Raw genomic sequence first — 21,200 nt, 5'->3', positions numbered from 1 at the left:
ATGTAACTGAAGCACCTCCTCCCTGGAAATATTCTTGTGAACCTTTTCTGTTCCACCCTAAAGTCTTCACACCCTTCCTGAAGTGTGGTGCTCAGAACTGGTCACAATTCACCAGTCATTTGAGGCGGAACCAGAGTTTGATAAAGGCTCATTATAACCTCCTTGTGTTTGTCCTCCCTGGGTGGGGTTTAGCATATATCAGTTGTGTCAAGAGGTGGAAACAGTAATGGGTGGTGAATGTCAATGAGTAACGGCCGTCACACAGGGTTATTTTCGAATCAGCTCATGGGGGTAGGAGATTCTGTAGCAGCAGCATCAGTCTGCAACTCGGAAGAAAGTGCACCTGATATCTCTTTAAAGCTGTTGGTTGGAGGAGGCTGTATTTAGCTGCAGAAGCTTATTTAAACTTTACCTTAAAATTTGTTTAAGAAATCAAACAGACATTTATTGGAATTACACTATCAATCCTTAAAATGTGCCAAGTCTAAACATCCTAGTGCATCAAAGGTGCTCTTCTTCATGTGTTTTTGAGTGCTTCTATGAGGTGATACCCCTGCCTTGTAGTGAGGTGGAGGCAGGTCGCTGCTCAGGCTGCCCTACGTTTTGGGATGACTTTGGTGAATGGTGATCTGACTGCCTGAAGCCTGTAGGGTCCCAGCATGCTGAGGCAGGAACTGCCCCCTGTCTCTGCAACTACTCAGGATGCTGGGGTCACTGCAGAGGGGCTGAAGGGTTGCTGTCCATACTCGAAGCTCTTTGACAGGAGACCCCAGGATGTGGCTGGCAGCTGCTCCTCCTCCCTCGTGATGCATAATGGCATCTCTCTGCTACAGGAGATTGAGGAGTACCTGGTGGAGGCTCCAAGCACCTTCTCCACCTCCTGCCTTGAAACAGCTGCATAGAGCTACTGGACAAAGCCATGGTGTGCAGGCCTGTAAGGATCTCCAGCAGCTACTGAGTGGTCTGCTGTACCTGGCCCTCCATGAGGATTGCCAATCTCTCAATGGAGAAAGCCACTTGCATACCTGAGACATGGCAGCACTCATAGCCTGGACAAACTCCATTATCATTCAACATCTGGCAGTGCCGCCAGATTTTCCCCTACCTGTCGCTACACCTCCAGCAGCTTCCATGCGGCTGCATCCAGGGGCACATTATCAGCCTGATGCTCAACACAGGTCTGGCCTCTGACAGCCCTGTCAGTCGGCGGCCTCAACTGTCACAACCTCCGTTAGCAGCTTGGTCTCACCAGCTTGTGGCTCTAAGTCTAATCATGGGAACATACCCACCACCATGAGAGTCTCTGCACTGGTGATGGGTCCACTGAGGAATCCTCCTAATCTTCAGACTGTAGGCCCCTGGTCCCAGTGGCTGATCCCCCTTGAGTGCCGAGACTTGCGTGAGAGAACACGATCAGGGAATATGACTTCACATCTCCTCCTCCCATCCAATCTCCTCCTCCCATCCATGCTGCTGTGAATCTCCATTTGTCCAGTGCTGGACACAAGCTTGAAGCCTCCTCACTCTCTTGGTCCGTGCCTCCAATCTCGCTATCCACGATACCCTGGCAATCCGACGCCCCTGCCAGTCCAGCAGCTTCCTCTGCAGGGGTCAGCACTCTATTGACAGGCACCCCATCAGCAATCTTGGCTCTCTCCTTGCTGTTGCGGGCCATGTCTCCTTCAGGTGGAGGTGTCTCCTTCAGTATGAGTCTCCACACAAAGACCAACACAACACATATGCTGCTGGCATTCCTCTGGTCCATGATAGGAGCTCCAGGATATCTCCTCCATATGTCTACACTCAAGGGACCTGGAGGGGCTGAACAAAGATACATGCATACCTGTTGTCCAGATGCAGCCAAGCAACATCAGACAACAACTGCAGCCACGTGTCACTGCCAGCACCTGATTGATCATACCCTCCCATGTGGCAATCCATTCTGCATTATCATATACAAACCCCAACAAGCAAGTGTGGTTATGGAGGAGATGATGGTGTAGTGGTAATCTCACTGGACTGGTAATCCAGAAGCCCAGGCCAATACTCTGGGGACATGGGTTCAAATCCCATCATGGTAGCTGGTGGAGTTTGAACTCAGTTAATAAATCTAGTCTCAATAATAGTGACCTGTGGACTTATTTCCTCCCCCTTGATTATTTAGATTTTTGGAATGCTATTAATATCTTATATTGTGAACAAAGAACAAAATACAGCACAGGAACAGGCCCTTCAGCCCTCCAAGCCTGCGCCAATCATACTGCCTGTCAACTAAAACATTTTGCACTTCCGGGGTCCCATTCCCTCTATTCCCATCTTATGCATGTATTTGTCAAGCTGCCTCTTAAACACCACTATTGTACCTGCTTCCTCCACCACCTCTGGCAGTGAATTCCAGACACTCACTACCCTCTGCGTAAAAAACTTGCCCCGCACATCTCCTCTATAGTTTTCTCCTCTCACCTTAAATCTCTGTCCCCTAGTAATTGACTCTTCCACCCTGGGAAAAAACTTCTGACTATCTACTCTGTCCACGCCACTCATAATTTTGTAAACTTCTATCAAGTCACCCCTCAATCTCCGTCCCTCTAGTGAGAACAATCCGAGTTTCTCCAACCTCTCCTCATAGCTAATAACCTCCAGACCAAGCAGCATCCTGGTAAACCTCCTCTGCACCCTCTCCAACACCTCCATATCTTTCTGGTAATGTGGCGACCAGAATTGCATGCAATATTCCAAGTGTGGCCTAACCAAGGTTCTATACAGCTGCAGCATGACTTCCCAGCTTTTATACTCAATACCCCTGCCAATGAAGGCAAGCGTGCCTATGCCTTCCTAACTACCTTATCCACCTGCGTTGCCACTTTGTGACCTGTGGACCTGTACACCCAGATCCCTCTGCCCGTCAATGCACTTTAGTGTTCTGCCATTTACTGTATTATTCCTGCCTGTATTAGACCTTCCAAAATGCTTTACCTCGCATTTGCCCGGATTAAACTCCATCTGCAATTTCTCCGCCCAAGTCTCCAACTGATCTAAGACTGAAGCAAAGTATTTATTCAACTCCTCTGCCATTTCCTGGTTCCCCATTATTATTTCCCCAGCCTCATTCTCTAAGGAGCCTATTTTCTCTTTGGCCTCTCTCTTCCTTTTTATATGTTTAAAGAAGCTCTCCAATTTTTATATTACTTGCTAGTTTAGCCTCAAAGTTTATTTTCTCCCTTTATATTTTTCTGGTCATCTTTTGTTGTTTTTTGAAACTTTCCCAATGCTCTGGCTTGCCCCTAATATTTGCCATATTGTATGTTTTTTCTTTCAATTTGATATTGTCCTTAACTTCCTTGGTTAACCATGGTTGGTTTATCCTCTTCCTGGAATCCTTCTTTCTCATTGGCATATATCTTTATTGTGAGTCATGAACTAATTTCTTAAATGTCTGCCACTGTTCGTGTTTTTCCTGCTAAACTGCTTTTCCAGTCCACTTAAGCCAACTCTGACCTCATTCCATTGTAATGATTCCTCATTCCTTATTTAAGTTTAGCACAGTTGTTTCCAGCCCAAGGTTCTCACTCTCAAACTGAGTGCTAAATTCCAGCATATTATGGTCACTGTTTCCTAGGGGATCTTTTACCCTGAGATCATTTATTAAACCTGCCACCTTACACATTACCAGATCCAAAATAGCCTGATCCCTGGTTGGATCCACAACATATTATTCTAAGAAACTGCTCAAATACACTATGAATTCTTGCTCGTGGCTAAATCTGCCAATTTGATTTTCCCAATCTACAAGATTAAAGTCACCCATGATTAATGTACTGCCTTTTTGACATGCCCTCATTATCTCAAGATTTATTATTTGTCCTATGGTATAGCTACTGTCAGGGAGCCTACAGACTACTCCCACCAGTGTCTTCTTCCCCTTGTTATTTCTTACTTCCACCCATATATACTCTACATTTTCCAATCCAAGATCCTTTCTTGCTATCATACTTGTAACCATGTTTCCAAAATGGTTATAAGATCATACCTATTAACCTCTATTTGTGTTGTTAATTCATTTATTTTGTCCAGATTCTGAGCAATAGCCACTGGCTAGGGAACACCCTCCTCAGCATGGAGCATTGAGGCTCAGTGGCCCACTGTGTAGGGAATGTCCTCCCCAGTACAGGGCATTCTGGTACGGTGCCCCGCTGTGTAGGGAACACCCTCTCTAGCATGGGCCATTCCGGCTCGGTGCTTCACTGGCTCACCAAATGTTTCACCACAAAGGTTAGTCCCTACATCAGCATCATTGAAAAGGGGATTGTTCAAGGATTTGAAAAGAATCAGTTGCTGAGGAATGGGATTAAAGTTGAAATAAATAACCAGTCTGATAGTCTCACATTCCATTTATTGAGTTTAGATTCAGATTACAGAAGTTTCTATTTTTACTTCAGTGCTCCAGCTCGTGACTTGGTCTGTAAATATCAAGCCTGAACCAGTGGCTTTAGAATCAGGCCTTCATTAATACATTGCAAGCCAGTTACCCACATGAACCTCAGTGAGAAAAGAGTGGGTGGCAGGCAGCAAATTTCTGAGGGTAGAGTTCTAGGGGCTGGTGGTGAGGTGGAGGGAGGCGGGGCAGATGACGATGGAGAGGCACTGGCACATGATTCGGTAGTACGTTAATCAATTAGTGCCAGCTTCAGTTGCTGCTCTGAAATGGAGTTGTTCTTATCCGAAGACATGGCCAATTTCAGCAGTAACACACTGTCGTTGCTGCAACTTAGTACAGTGAGAATAGGAGAAAAATGGAAATGAACAGTTTGTCTCTTAAGTCCCTGCATTCCCCCCACCCTTCAAAAACACCTTAACTGTGGATTCAAGGACTCAAGATCCAGAGACCTGGATCTGATGAAAGGTCATGACCTGAAACGTTAACTCGGTTTCTCTCTCCACAGATGCTGCCAGACCTGCTGAGTATTTCCAGTATTTTCTGTGTTTAGTACCCAAACGCCTCACAGGATATTCTGATTACTGAAGCCGAGTCTCCTCTTTGCACGACTGTTTTTGACATTTTCAGTTGCTAATGGTTTAATTCTCTGCATTTCTCAGAGGCTTGATCTTTCTGGCGGCTTCAAGGACAGAGCTGATATCAACGGCATCACCAAACTCCTTCTCTCGATGCTCCAGAAGAACACCCTGTGTGGGCACAGCAGCAGCAATTGAGATTAAGGTCAGGAAGGAGATAAGGTGATTCCTTACCAAAACTGACACCCCCCTCACCCAATCCCTGCTACCCTCGCCCAAACTGACTCCCCAGCCCCTCACCCACTCCCCACTTCACCAGTTCACCTCATCCTCTCTCTTGATTTCAGCTACTCCCCTCACCCACTTCTTTCTCTCTGCATCCCCTATCCCTTGTTTCCACCTCTCTTCACCCCCTTCTCCTGCCCTCAAACTCCTCACCCCATTTCTCCCTCACTACCTCCTCATTGCATCTCTCCTCACACCATTTTCAGTCCTCCATCTCCTCACACTCCCCCTACCAACACCTGCAGAAATGTACTTTGGCTTACCATGAAGCTCTAGTCAGGAACCTGAGCATAGCTAATGCTGAAAAAACTAGTTGAATCAATCACAGGCTCAGCAGGTGACGACTGTTCTGAGGGGTGGACTGTGGGCTAGACAAAATTTCTTTAAAATTTAAGCTATATAGCAGTTGAATCCAGTGCCAAAGTGTAGACTTGATGCCAGAAATTTGAAAACCAAATTTAAGCAACAATCCAGAGCATACTGAAGTAATCAAAGCTCTGAAGAGTCAGACGGATCCGAAATTTCAACTGTTTCTCACTCCACAGATGCTGTCAGACCTGCTGAGTTTTTCCAGAATTTTCTGTTTTTGTTTCAGATTTCCAGCATCCACAGTATTTTGCTTTTACAATTGACTCTTGCCTGACCTCTGAAATAGCCTAGCAAGCCACTTATTGGAAGGGTAATTAGGAATGCTGACACTGCCAGTGATACCCACATCACACAAACGAATTACAAAAAGAATACCCAGCCTCTGACCTGTTCTTGTTATCACTGTGCTAATTTATCTGATTCAGTTAGGAAATGATGTCCAAGATGTTGGTGGTGGGGGATTTGGTGATCAAGGTGAGATTACTGGACTTCTCTTGTTGGAGTTATCATCACCTGGCCTTAATGTGGTGACAATGTTATGTGAGTTATCAGCCCAAACCAGCTCATTATCCATGTCCTGTTGTAGCTCGGGAAGGACTGCTTCATTATCTGAGGAATTGCTAATGACAATAAACACCGGAGCCAAATAGTTCTGCCAGAACCTGAACTAAACATCAGTGAGTTATTCTCCTCATTGCCAGCAGTCCCACCCATCCAGTCTGATTTTCCAATCCATTTCTTGTTTTACAAAAACTAAATACTGCAGATACTGGAAATCCAGAATAAAAACAGAAAATGCTGGAACTACTCAGCAGGTCGGGCAGCATTGATGATCAATGATCTTTCATCAGAACTGAGGAACGATAGGAATGTAATTAGTATTGAGCAAGTGAAAAGGAAGAACATAAGGAAGGTTTGTCATAACATGGAGGGCAGGAGAGATTAAATGACAAAAGGTTTCGTGATAATGGATAAATGTGAAAAAAACAAAAAGATGTCTAGATGAGGTGTGAATGGCAGGATAGCAACTGCCCGAATGAAAAGTGAAGGAATAAAGAAAGAAGTAAGAAGAAAACTGAACCGGAAAAAAAAACACAAAACAGAGGCAGAGGCTATGATCTAAAATTGTTGAACTTGATGTTGAGTTCATAAGGCTGCAAAGCGCTGAGTCAAAAGATGAGGTGCTGTTTCTCGAGCTTGCATTGAGCTTTTTTGGAACAACGCAGCAGGCCAAGAACAGAAAGGTCAGAGTGGAGAATTAAAATGACAGGCAACTGTTAGTTCAGGGTCACGCTTAAAGACTGAGGTGGTCCACAGAGCAGTCACCCAGTCTGTGTTTGGTCTCCCCAGTGTAAAGCAGACCACACTGTGAACAGTGAATACAGTATTAAATTGAAAGAAGTAAATCACTGCTTCACTTGAAAGGAGTGTTTGGGGCCTTGGATGGTAAGAAGGGACAAGGCAAAAAGGGGATATTGCATCTGCTGCACTTGCAAGGACAGGTGGTGTACAAAAGGGAATGAGGGTGACTGAGGAATGGACAAGGCTATGTTAGAGGGAATAGTAAGTTAGGAATAGTGGGAGGGGAGGGGAAGCTGTGTTTGGTGGTGGCATCATAGGCGTTGGTGGAAAATGATCCATTGACTGTAGAGGCTGATGGGGTGGAAGGTGAGGACAGGGGGAACCTTATCATGGTTCTGGAGGGAGGGGAATGGGTGAAAGCAGAAGTGTCAGCCACCCTTGGGGGAATCCTCGACTGAGAAGGAAGACATATGGGAAGTGTTGGTACAGAAGGCTGCATCAGAAACAGATGCAATGGAGAAAGTGGGAGCATGGAGAAGAGTCCTTCCAGGAAGCAGGGTGTGAGGAAATGTAATTGAGGTAGCTGTGGGAGTCCATAGGCTTATATTGAATATTATTTGATGGTTTCTATTTTAGGTGATAGGCTAAGAAGTCCAGCAAGGGAAAGGAAGAGTCAGAGATGGGCCAATACAGATGAGAGAAGGATGAAAAAAAAAAAATGCAAAATCTCCATTTAGTCCAAGAGCAGGAAGTGACACTGACAATTATCAAAAGTACTTGAAAAAGAGGTAAGGGAGGGGGGCTAAGAGTATGACTGGAACAAAGAGTATTTCAAGAAAAAGGCAGACATAGTTAGAACTCATGTGGGTACCCTTAGAAACACCTTTTATTTGGAGGAAGTGAAAGGAGCTGAAGGAGAAATTCTTCGTTGTGAGAACAAGCTCAGCCAGGCAGAGGAGAGTAGTGATGGTCAATAGAGACTGGTTGAGCTTCTGCTTAAGGAAGGAGCAGAGAGCTCTCACAACTGTCTTGATGGGGGATAGAGGTGTAGAGGGATTAGACATCCATGGGGAAAAGGAGACTTAGGACCAGGAAACTGTTAGAAGTGACAGTGCATCAGAAGAGTCAAGGATGTAGATCGGAAGAGACTGAAAAAGTGTAAAAAAAAGGTAAGATTGGAAGAAATCAGTTGAGTGAGGCAGGAACAGGCTGAAACTGGATCTAACAGAACAATCCAGTTTATGGATCTTGGGAAGAAGGGATTGCATTTTTTTACCTGCTCTCCAGCTCCCAAAACAAACACTCCTCCCAGGACGAATCCTTCTCCATCTGTGTTCCCACGGAATCCTTTCCTCCAGGCTCGTAAAAAATTCCTCCAAACACCCAGACGCAAGAGGCCCAGCAGACCCATGGAACGTTTTGTTGGTCCGTAAAAGCGTGTCTAAAGACAAAGTGATTCAGAGAGTGAGATATTAACTGGCTGTGAAATTACTGCCAGAGGAATAGGAACAATTAATGATTGATGAGTCTTCACAGAAGCAATCGATTCTTGTTTCAACACCCTCCCCTACCCCCACAACATAAACACCTTCCTCCTCACCCTCCCCTTCTCCCAAACACCCTCCCCTTCCCCCACACACCCGTAAACAACCTCTCCTTCCCCCCATCCACACGCATAGACACCCTCTTCTCCCCTGCACACACAAACACCCTCCCATCCCAACACATGTAGCATAAGGGTGTTTGGGAGAGCAAAGGTTAATGTGGAATTGGAGAACGAGACTACTCAGTGTGCTGTAGAGAGTCACTTGATGGTCACTATGTTTATAGTCTGCAAGGAGCCAGCATGGAGACTGCACCCATGCATGTTCTACCATACAAACCTCCAGACCTTTTAGTGAGACACCAAACAACCTTACAACATGGTATCAGTGAAGGATGGATCCCAAGATCCAAGAGAAGTTGGAGAAGGACCCCAGAATCTCAAAACATGAAAAGCTAAAGAAACTGAAGCCCGACTTGAGAGAAGTGCATCTGAATTGAAAACAGAGTTAGGAAGCACCTAAATAAAAGCTCCATGGAGGCAGCACTGATGCAGGGCAGTACCTTGGATATGAATATAGATACGTGTTAACATAGAATGGTTTACATTCAACCAAACAAGCCTTCAGACCTCATAGGTGGGACACCAAACAACTTTTCAACACCCCCATAAACTCCCTCCTCTCCTCCCCACACACAAACACACACTGCTCCCCCCAGACACAAACACCCTCCTCCCCCACCCCATACATACAAACACCCTCTTCTCCCCTCACTCGACAAGTGTGGATTAAATATTCACATCCCAACACTTGCACTCAAACTCTATGACTCAGAACTTACCTCAACATCAAGAAAGATCTCTCCTTTGAAAAAGGGTTGAAAATCTTTTAATTCATTATTGATATTTTCTTTGATGACCCCATAAAGAGGGACCCCTAACTCATCAAGCTGGGGTTTCAGAGAGGAGATCTCTGTGGCCTCCTACAGCACAAGGAAGAAAAGTAAAATCAACATCTTGTTTCTGAATGTGAGGGAAAGGTTGGATAAGGCTGGTATTTGAAGTCAGGAATCAATGATGTGCCATCAACCTACGTCTATCCCTCTTGATGCTGGAAAGACACAAACTGTTCTGTTTGCTAATTTAAATGACAGTGTTGTGTAGCCCAGTGCTAAACATCCTGTGGACCTCAGCAGGGTCCCTCAATTCATGTGAAGCAAGCATTACTAAAAGCTAACCTGCACTCCTTCATGGGGGCTGCATTCTGGCTGCAGGTGGAACTGGTTACAGCAAAGCCTGAGAGCAAGAGCGAGCACGAGGGCAGACCTAACCTGTCTAACATGGTTGACCTCACCATCCGCCTCCAACAGCTCTCCACTGTCGTCCAGCTGCGTGGGACTGCTCTCACCTGGTTCCATTCTTATCTAGCCAGAAAATCGCTTGCAATTGCTTCTCCTACTGCTCCCATACCGTTACCTCTGGTGTCCGCCAAGGATCTATCCTTGGGTCCCTCCTGTTTCCCATCCATCTCTTGGTGCTATCTCTTGGTGACATCATCCATAAGTATAATATTAGTTTCCACATGTATGCTAACACCCAGCTCTACTTCACCACCACCTCTTAACTCCTGCACTGTTACTAAATTGTCAGATTGCTTATCCTACATCCAGTACTGGATGAGCAGAAATTTCCTCCAGTTAATTCTTAGTGACATTGAAGCCATTGCATTTGGTCCCCACAAAAAACTCTGTTCCCTAGCTGCTGATTCCATCCCTCTCCCTGGCAACCGTCTGAGAATACGCCATACTGTTCACAATCTCGGTGTCATGTTGAGCTTCTGACCACATACTTGCTCTATCACCATCTGCCCCATTCTATTTGCTGCTGAGCCCTCATCCACAGCTTTGTTACTTTGAAATCTGATTTGTTAAACACTCTCCTGAATAGCTTCCCTCCTACATTCTGCATAAAACCTCAGCTCAACTAAAACTCCGCTACCCATATCCTAACTCACATCATGTCTCGTTCACCCACCTGCCCTATATTGATTCTGGTCAAGCAATGCTTTTATTTGAAAATTTGCATCCTTGATTTCAAATCCCTCTATTACCTTGCTCCTCCCTAATATCCTCCAGCTCTACTGCAACTTCCATTTATACAGCACCTTTCACATGGAAAAATCTCCCAAGACAGCACAGGAATGTAATTGGGGGAAAGAGGTTTTAAGACACATCTCTGCTTGCAGAATGAAGCAATTATATTTCTGAATTACACAATTTGCTCCATAACAAACTCTTATCCCAGTACCTCTCGGCACAAAAATCATCCCGGTCTCCTCACTGCCATGATCACCGCTCCATTGCTGCTCCACAGCTCTTCTGCCTCAAATGCCCTTCCCTCTAGAAAAACAAAAGATTAAATCAATTTAAATTACTGAACAGCAAGCAGAAGGGACTGTAAATGAAGATGTTTGGGGAATGCAGTAAACATGTACATTGCCGTACCTCCTTCTTATCATTCTGAAATTTCAAATTACCCCAGAATATGCAGTTCGCAGCCTTGGTCACTTTGTAACCATAACTCTGTATTGCCTATCAGATCATACTCATTTATTTCTGTTTGCGCTATCAATGCATCCATTTTGTTACAAATACTGCATGGATAAAGATGAAGAGTCTTTAATTTTGCTTTTTTTTTCAAACAAATTTTCCCTACTCATCCTATTTGCTGTTGCATTGTTATGTCTGTACACTGTTCCTTCCTCTCACACCTTGGTTATCATTTCTCATGTTGCTACACTGCACTAACTGCCTTTTTCTTTAACTTTCTAAATTTCCCCTCAGCTGAACCAGAATGCATTCTCATGTCTAAAGAACCTAATACATATTTTTTTGGGCAAGTAACTAGAATAACATTTAGGGGGAATGTCTGTGGATGTTAGTTATATGAACTTCTAGAAGGTACTTGGCAAAGTCTCTCCATATGAAACTATTAGCTAAAGTTAACAGGGTTGAAACTGTAGGTAAACTATTGACCTGTTTAGGAAACTGGCTGAGCATCAGGAAGCAGAGTAGAGATATGGACAGATATTCTAATTGATAGGATGTGGACTAGTGGTGTGCTGGGACTTCAATTATTCACTGTATTTATTAAAAATGTAGATGATCGGATAGAAAGCCACAGATCCAAATTTGCCAATGACACAAAGATGAGTGGCATTGTAAGCAATGTAGAAGGAAGCATAAAAGTACAAAGAGATAATAATAGAATGGGCAAAACTGGCAAATGTGGGGTCATCCACTTTGGACCCAAAAAAAGGATAGAACAGGAGACTTTTTAAATAATGAAAAGCTAGAAACAGTGGGGGTCCAATGAGATTTAGAGGTCCGTGATCATTGAAATCCCCAGACAGTACAGAAAATACTCAAAAGATCAGTTGAATGCTGTCCTTTATATCTAGAGGACTAGAATACAAGGAGGTAGAGGTCATGCTTCAGTCACTCAAAACTTTGGTTAAACCACACCTGGAGTTACTGTGAGCAGTTCAGGGTGCCATTACTTAGGAAGGATATCCTGGCCTTGGAGGGAAAGCACTGTAGATTTAATCAAAATGATTCTGGGATGCCAAGGATTAAATTACAAAGAAAGATAAACAAACTAGGGTTGTGTTCCCTAGAGATAAAAACAAAAAACTGCGGATGCTGGAAATCCAAAACAAAAACATAATTACCTGGAAAAACTCAGCAGGTCTGGCAGCATCAGCGGAGAAGAAAAGAGTTGATGTTTCGAGTCCTCATGACCCTTCAACAGAACTGAGTGAATCTAAGGAGAGGGGTGAAATATAAGCTGATAAGGTGTGGGGGGGGTGTTGAGTGGGAGGAGAGAAGTGGGGGGGGTGGGGGGATGGTGTGGTTGTAGGGACAAGCAGGCAGTGATAGGAGCAGATAATCAAGAGATGTCAGACAAAAGAACACAGAGGCGTTGAAGGTGGTGATATTATCTAAACGAATGTGCTAATTAAGAATGGATGGTAGGGCACTCAAGGTACATCTCTAGTGGGGGTGGGGTGGAAAGGCTAGCAGGGCATAAAAGATTTTAAAATAATGGAAATAGGTGGGAAGAGAAAAATCTATATAAGTTATTGGAAAAAACAAAAGGAAGGGGGAAGAAACAGAAAGGGGGTGGGGATGGAGTTCAAGATCTAAAGTTGTTGAATTCAATATTCAGTGCGGAAGGCTGTAAAGTGCCTAGTCGGAAGATGAGGTGCTGTTCCTCCAGTTTGCGTTGGGCTTCACTGGAACAATGCAGCAAGCCAAGGACAGACATGTGGGCAAGAGAGCAGGATGGAGTGTTAAAATGACAAGCGACAGGGAGGTTTGGGGTCATTCTTGCGGACAGACCGCAGGTGTTCTGCAAAGCGGTTGCCCAGTTTACGTTTGGTCTCTCCAATGTAGAGGAGACCGCATTGTGAGCAATAAATGCAGTAGACTAAATTGGGGGAAATTCAAGTGAAATGCTGCTTCAATTGAAAGGAGTGTTTGGGCCCTTGGACGGTGAGGAGAGAGGAAGTGAAGGGGCAGGTGTTGCATCTTTTGCGTGGGCATGGGGAGGTGCCATAGGTGGGGGTTGAGGAGTAGGGGGTGATGGAGGAGTGGACCAGGGTGTCCCGGAGGGTACGATCCCTACGGAATGCCACCAGCGGGGGTGAAGGGAAGATGTGTTTGGTGGTGGCATCATGCTGGAGGTGGCGGAAATGGTGGAGGATGATCCTTTGAATGCGGAGGCTGGTGGGGTGATAAGTGAGGACAAGGGTGCAATGTTCACTGAACAATTTCTCCTTCAACTCCTCTCACTTGCTCCAAATAAAAGGTGTGGCTATGGGTACCCGCATGGGCCCCAGCTATGCCTGTCTCTTTATGGGGTATGTGGAACATTCCTTGTTTCAGTCCTGCTCCGGCCCCCTTCCACAACTCTTTCTCTGGTGCATCGCTGATTACTTCGGTGCTATTTCATGCTCTCGTCGGGACTTGGAAAAATTTATTAATTTTGCTTCCAATCTCCACCCCTCCATCATTTTCACATGGTCCATCTCTGACACTTCCCTTCCCTTCCTTGACCTCTCTGTCTCAATCTCTGGTGATAGACTGTTCCCCAATATCCATTACAAGCCTACCGAATCCCACAGCTACCTCGACTACAGCTCCTCACACCCAGCTTCCTGGAAGGACTCCATCCCATTCTCTCAGTTCCTTCGCCTCCGTCACATCTGTTCTGTTGATGCTACCTTCAAAGACAGTTACTCTGACATGTCCTCCTTCTTCCTTAACCAAGGTTTTCCACCCACGGTCGTTGACAGGGCCCTCAACCGTGTCCGGCCCATCTCCCACGCATCCGCCCTCACCTCCCTCCCAGAAACATGATAGGGTCCCCCTTTTCCTCACTTATCACCCCACCAGCCTCCGCATTCAAAGGATCATCCTCCGCCATTTCCACCAACTCCAGCATGATGCCACCACCAAACACATCTTCCCTTCACCCCCCCCCCGGTGGCATTCCGTAGGGATCGTTACCTCCGGGTCACCCTGGTCCACTCCTCCATCACCCCCTACTCCTCAACCCCCACCTATGGCACCTCCCCTTGCCCATGCAAAAGATGCAACACCTGCCCCTTCACTTCCTCTCTCCTCACCGTCCAAGGTCCCAAACACTCATTTCAAGTGAAGCAGCATTTCACTTGCATTTCCCCCAACTTAGTCTACTGCATTCATTGCTCCCAATGCGGTCTCCTCTACATTGGAGAGACCAAACGTAAACTGGGCAACCGCTTTGCAGAACACCTGCGGTCTGTCAGCAAGAATGACCCAAACCTCCCTGTCACTTGCCATTTTAACACTCCACCCTTGCCCACATGTCTGTCCTTGTCTTGCTGCATTGTTCCAGTGAAGCCCAACGCAAACTGGAGGAGCAGCACCTCATCTTCCGACTAGGCACTTTACAGCCTTCCGCACTGAATATTGAATTCAACAACTTTAGATCTTGAACTACCTCCTCCGTCCCCACCCCATTTCTGTTTCTTCCCCCTTCCTTTTGTTTTTTTCCAATAATTTATATAGATTTTTCTTTTCCCACCTATTTCCATTATTTTTAAATCTTTTAGCCCTGCTAGCCTTTCCACCCCACCCCCACTAGAGCTGTACCTTGAGTGCCCTACCATCCATTAATTAGCACATTCGTTTAGATAATATCACCACCTTCAACGCCTGTGTTCTTTTGTCTGTGACATCTTTTGATTATCTGCTCTTATCACTGCCTGCTTGTCCCTACAACCACACCACCCTGCACCCCCCCGCACCCCCCCCACCTTAAACCAGTTTATATTTCACCCCTCTCCTTAGATTCACTCAGTTCTGTTGAAGGGTCATGAGGACTCGAAACGTTAACTCTTTTCTTCTCTGCCGATGCTGCCAGACCTGCTGAGTTTTTCCAGGTAATTCTGTTTTTGTTTTGTGTTCCCTAAAATTTAGATGGTTAAGGGGTGACTTGAATGGAGGTTTTTAGGACTTTGAAAGGGTTTTTAACAGTTTTGATGGTAGGTGAGGCTAGGAAAGTCAGAGCTAGGCCATTAAGATGGAAAGTTAGAGAATACTTCCAAAGTCAAAGAGACCAAGATGTAGAATCAGTTTGGCTAGAGATGAGAAATAGTAACCTTGAGAGTGGTTTGTAGACCTCCAAACAGTAACCACTGTAGGATGGGGTATACAGGAAGAATTAATGGAACTTCTGAGAAAGGTACAGTGATAATCATGGGTGAGTTTAATCTACATAGAAATTGGAAAAAAATCAGATTGACAAAGGATGATGAGTGCATAAAAGAGTGTTTCAGGACAGTTTCTTAGAGCAGCACGTTTTAGCACCAGTGAGCAGGCTATAGTAGATCTGGTAATGTGCGATGAGCCAGGGTTAATTAATAACCTCATAGTGAAGGCACTCTAGGTAACCGTGATTATAATATGATTGAATTTCACATTCAGTTTGAGGCATAGAGGAGTGGATCTAAGACTAGTGTTTTAAACTTAAGGGCAATTATGAAGGCATGAAAAAAGAGCTGGTTAAGTGAACTGGGAAATTAGGTTAAAGGATAGAGCAATGACAGACGTTTAAGGAGATATTTCAGAATACTCAAAAAAGATACATTCCAGTGAGAAAGACCCTAAGGGAAGGGCACACCATCCATGGCTAACTAAAGAAGTTAAGAAAGTATCAAATTGAAAGAAAAAACATACTTCCGCAAAGATGAGTGGCAGATCAGGACAGAATATAAAGAATAGCAAAGAATGACTGAAAGATTAATGAAGGAGAATTAAAGTATGAGAGAAAGCTAGTTAGAGTACAAAAGCAAATAGTAGATTTTTTTTATTTTATTCCGTTCACAGGACGTGGGCTTCGCTGGTTGGGCCAGCATTTATTGCCCATCCCTAGTTGCCCTTGAGGAGGCGGTGGTGAGCTGCCTTCTTGAACCGCTGCTGTCCATGTGATGTATGCGCACCCAGTGCTGTTAGGGAGGGGGTTCCAGGATTTTGACTCATTGACAAAAAAGGAACAGCGATATATTTCCAAGTGAGGGTGGTGAGTGACTTGGAGGGGAACTTCCAGGTGGTGGTGTTCCCATCTATCTGTTGCCCTTGTCCTTCTGAATGGTGTTGGTGACACTCATCCAGGCAAGTGGGGAGTATTTCATCACATTCCTGATTTGTGCCTTGATGATGGTCAGACTTTGGGGAACCAGGAGGCAAGTTACTCACCGCAGGATTCCTAGCCTCTGACCTGCTCTTGTAGCCACAGTATTTATATGGCTAGCCCAGTTCAGTTTCTGGTCAATGGCAACGTCCAGGATGTTGATAGTGGGGGATTAAATACAGGTAAGAAAAAAAAGTGTAAGTAAACTGAACGTTGGTCCTCTAGAGAGAGAGAATGGGGGCTGCAGAGGTTCAAGAAGGCAATTAGGGATGGGCAATAAATGCTGGTTTGGCCAGCGATGCTCACACATCCCATGAATTAATAAAGGGGAAAAAAGGAAATAGTGGATGAATTGAACAGATACTTTGCATCTATGTTCCTGTTAGAGGATACAAATAACATCCCAGAAATAATTGTGAATCAGGAGGTGATAGGGAGGGAGGAACTTAAAACAATTAATCACCAGGGAAAGGATACTGAGAAAATTATTAGAACTAAAAGCTGACAAGTCCCCAGGTCCTGATGGATTTCATCCCAGGTTCTTAAAAGAATGGTTGCTGAGATAGTAGATGCATTGGTTTTAATTCTCCAAAATTCTCTTGATTATGGAAAGGTCCTAACAGATTGGAAATGTAACTGCTCTATTCAAAGAAGGAAGGAGACAGAAAGCAGTGAACCAGAAGCCAGTTAACTTAACATCTTTCAGAGGGATGTTGCTGGAATTTATTATTAAGGAGGTTATAGCGGGGCACTTCAAAAATTTCAATGCAATCAGGCAGAGTCAACATGGTTTTGAGAAAGGGAAATCATGTTTGATTTACTGGTGTTGAGGAAGTAACGAGCAATGTGGATAAAGGGGAACCTGTGGACATGATGTACTTAGATTTCCAGAAGGAATTTGACAGGGTACCACATCGAAGGTTACTATGCAAAATGAGAGCTCATGGTGTAGGAGGTAAGATATTAGCATGGATAGAAGATTGGCTAGCTAACAGGAAGCAGAGAGTAGAGATAAATGGGTCTTATTTATGTTGGCAAGATATGATGAGCGGAGTGCCACAGGGATCAGTGCTCAGGCCTCCACTATTTACATCAATGACTTGTATGGTTGCTAAACTTGCTGATGTCACAAAGATAGGTAAGAAAGTAAGTTGTGAAGAGGACATAGGGAGTCTGCAAAGGAACATAGATAGGTTAAGTGAGTGGGCAAAAATTTGGCAGATGGAGTAAAATGTGGGAAAATGTGTCTTGTCCATGTTGGCAGGAAGAATGGAAAAAACAGCATATTATTTAAAATGGGGAGAGACTGCAGAACTCTGAGGTACAGGGAGATCTGGGTGTCCTGGTACATAAAAATTAGGAAAAGTTATGCAGGTGCAAGTGATTAGGAAGACAAATAGAATGCTAGTGTTTATTGCTCAGGGAATGGAATATAAAAGTAGGGATGTTTTGCTACAGTTGTACAGGGTGTTGGTGAGACCACATCTAAAGCACTGTGTACAGTTTTGGTCGTCTTATTTAAGAAATTAGCAGTTCAGAGAAGGTTCATTCAACTAATACCTGGGTTGAGAGGTTATCTTGTGAGGAAAGATTTGACAGGTTGCACCTATATCCACTGGAGTTTAGAAGAATGAGAGGTGATCTTATTGAAACATATAAAATCTTGGACTTGACAAGGTAGATGCTGAAAAGATGTTTCCCCTTGTTGGAGAGACTAGAACCAGAGAACACAGTTTAAAAATAAAGGAGTCTCCCATTTAAGACTGAGATGAAAATAATTTCTCTCTCAAGAGGATTGTGAACCTTTGGAACTCTCAACCCTCAGAGCGGTGGAGGCATAGTCAATGAATATTTTTAAGGCAGAGGTAGATGGACTCCTTTGTTAGTCAAGAATTTAAGATGATCTGGGGTAGGTATAATGTGGAGTTGATGCCACAATAAGCAGGCTCAAGGGGTTGAATGGCCTACTTCTGCTCCTAATTCGTATGTTTGTATGTGTGGCAAATGGTGGAATTCTCCCTCTCAATATAAGCAGTCGACAGTAGTTTTAATAATAATTTTAAATCTGAGTTTGATAATTTTTTGCTAGACAGGAGCACTAAAGGATACTGAACCAATATGGTGGCTATATTTAGGATACAGATGATCTCACTGAATGGCAGAACAGGATTGAGTTACTGAATGGCCAATGTCTGTTATGTTCAACATTTACCCGGTTTAACTGGTATTACAGATATTGGGCTGCAAATACTAAGACCCTTAACAGGCACAAATACAGATAGGGAAAAAGTATTAAAAAGGAAACCAGATTCTGGATTTTATATAGGATTATTAAATGTTAAGTATGGGGGTGATTTTGAATTAGCATAAGGCTTCAATTAGGCTCCAGTTGGAGTATTGATGTGATTCTGGGTACCCCAATAAAGGGTATTATAGCCAAGGACTGTAGTGCTTCATTGATGCCCAAAACCACATTTTAATTTAATTTGATGTGTTTCCTTTAAATTTGATTGAATTGGTAGCTCCTTTAAAAAGGAGCATCAGCAAACCATTAAAGTTGATTAACCCTTAAAGATTCCTTACAGAATGAGCAAAAAGAGGGCCATGAGAAGGTAAGAGCAAAGGTTCATAGAATATAACCAGGAACATGTGGATCTAATTATAAAGAAAAGATTGAAAAGTGAGGCATATTCACAGCAACAAAGCAAGTTTAAAAGGGATAGAATAAACAAGAACAGAATGACTTACATATATATATAGTGGCTCTCATCATCTTCACACATTCAATGAAGTACTTTTGAAGTATAGTCACTATTGTAATGTAGCAAATGTAGCAACCAATTTGCACACAGCAAGATCCCACTAATAGTAATATGATAATGATCAGATAATCTGTTTTTGTGGTGTTAACTGTGGGATAAATATGGGCCAGGACATCAGGATAACTCCCCAGCTCTTCTTCAAAATAGTGCCATGGGACCTTTTACATTCACCGAGGGGCCTCAATTTAACATCTCATTCAAAAGAAGGCACCTCAGGCAAAGCAGCACACCCTCTGCACTGCACTGGAGTGTAAGCCTAGATTATGGCCTGAATCTTCTGGTCAGCGTGAAGAAGCTCACTTGGCTCACTGCCAAGTAAAATGACGCATGGTAACATTGGGTGTGCATCCCATCGTCACCACGTTATTCCGATCCTCAGTTCGGCGGACGCACAGCGGAGTTGGCTACATGCTCTCCAAACTATCAAAGGCCTATTAAGGCCATTAACTAATTAAACTGATTCTCAGGGCTAACCGCCCAACCTTAAGGTTGGCGGACAGGCAAAGAGCAAAGGCAGCCTTTGCAATTTTTCATGGAACCGCAAGCAGGATGAGGTTTCATAGCTTTAATAAAAATTCATAGACATGTCCAGGCTCATGTGACACTGTCACAAGAGGGGATGTGTCCAAATAATTTTTTCAACGTTTTTTTTCAGGTTTTCACAATGACATTAAACCCCCTGAGGCAGCTCTATGCCTCAGTGCTAAGCGCTTCCGGGTGCGCGTCACGCTGGACGGGCCTTAATTGACCCGCTCACAAAATGGCGGCGCGCAGTCGATCGCGGGCGGCAATCAGCTGCGCGCCCGCTCAACGGGGAGAAAATTCTCCGAGAGGGGTTGTGGTTTAAATCCAGTCTCACACCCAGACGTTAGTGCTACTAAATGAGTCATGGCTGACAGACTAGGTTAGATCCATAAATAGTGAGAATCCCGTCCTTGCCTTGGTCCAGGGTTCTCAGCTGGGCACCTGACAAATATGTTACTGAGACAGTATCGGTCTTGGGCAGCAGTAAATCGGTGTTTGCCAGTAACACGCTGGTGATAGCGGCTCCCAGAGCCCCAAGGCCCATTGTCCATAAGCCCATGTGGAAATCTTCAGCGACTACAATCATACCTGGAACACAAGGTTGATGATCAAATACCAACAACTGATAAGAGCATTAATATTCATCCAAGCAACAGCATTTTTAGGGAGATAATACATCCCTCGGACATCACTCAACACCGCAAACACCTTTCTCCGCCTCAGTTCCCCCCGCCGTCCACCTCCCTCCGCCCACCTTTTTTTCTATCCCCGTCTCCCTCTGATAGTGGGACAGATAGACAGACTATCAGAGGGAGAGAAAGGCTCTCCCTCTCCCCCGCCGCCCTCCTCTCTCTCTCTCTCTCTCTCTCTCCCCTACCGTTCCCCTTTGTCTCTGTTTCCTGCTGATCTCTCTCTGTTTGGCCATCCTGGCCTCTGACTATCATTGCCTGTCTCACTGTCTGCTTTATCCTTTCTCTCTCTCTCTCTCTCTCTCTCTCTCCAGCGGCCTGAGCCTCCCCGCCACGATGTACTCACACTGCTTCCTACCACAGGAGCACAGCCAGATAAGTGAAACCTTGCTTTCTAGCTACTTTTATGCTGTTTCACATTCCAACAGCCGAGTAACGGGGCCACAGGTCAGAATTTGGCAGCCAATCAGAGCATCGAGAAAGAGTTAAGGCCAGTTAATCAAAGCAGACACACAGAGCAGAGACCGATCAGCAGCAAACACCGCACATTAATACCCAACCTTTGTAAAATAACCCAGGGTTATTGCCGTGTGAGATATGGTGTAGCCCACACAGTGACAGGCTGGGAGATTATTCGCCGGCACTGAGCCGGCCTGTTCCACAAGTGGAAGCTTCTCACTGATCTGGAAAAACTCAGCAGGTCTGGCAGCATCGGCGGAGAAGAGCACAGTTGACGTTTCGAGTCGAAAAGTCAACTGTGCTCTTCGCCGATGCTCCCAGACCTGCTGAGTTTTTCCAGGTATTTCTGTTTTTGTTTTGGATTTCCAGCATCCGCAGTTTTTTGCTTTTATTTTCTCACTGATCGATTCGCCACGCATTCGTGGGCACCAGACTACATTGTGTAAAACATTCCCA

General features: G+C 44.6%; 1 protein-coding gene across 4 annotated transcripts; it reads right to left on the bottom strand.

Annotated features, from left to right (window-relative positions):
* Positions 1–4,376: 4,376 nt before the first annotated feature.
* Positions 4,377–20,983, bottom strand: LOC121290144 (peroxiredoxin-like 2A). 4 transcript variants are annotated; one of them, XM_041210369.1, is made up of 6 exons: positions 20,846–20,983; positions 20,011–20,184; positions 10,820–10,911; positions 9,355–9,495; positions 8,246–8,410; positions 4,377–5,184 (listed from the first exon to the last, which is right to left on the bottom strand). In XM_041210369.1, the coding sequence occupies exons 2-6, from the start codon at positions 20,180–20,182 to the stop codon at positions 5,077–5,079; spliced, it is 678 nt and encodes a 225-aa protein (XP_041066303.1). In that variant the 5' UTR covers positions 20,183–20,184; positions 20,846–20,983; the 3' UTR covers positions 4,377–5,076. The 4 variants fall into 4 exon arrangements, with proteins under 4 accessions (XP_041066303.1, XP_041066302.1, XP_041066301.1 ...); XM_041210368.1 differs by lacking the exon at positions 20,846–20,983 and adding an exon at positions 20,632–20,787; XM_041210367.1 differs by lacking the exon at positions 20,846–20,983 and adding an exon at positions 20,474–20,494.
* Between the last annotated feature and the right edge of the window lie 217 nt (positions 20,984–21,200).

Source organism: Carcharodon carcharias, chromosome 17 (assembly GCF_017639515.1).
Source record: "Carcharodon carcharias isolate sCarCar2 chromosome 17, sCarCar2.pri, whole genome shotgun sequence".
Taxonomy (NCBI): Eukaryota; Metazoa; Chordata; class Chondrichthyes; order Lamniformes; family Lamnidae; genus Carcharodon; species Carcharodon carcharias.
Note: the sequence above shows the minus strand (reverse complement) of the source record. Positions and strands in the feature narration are given on the sequence as shown.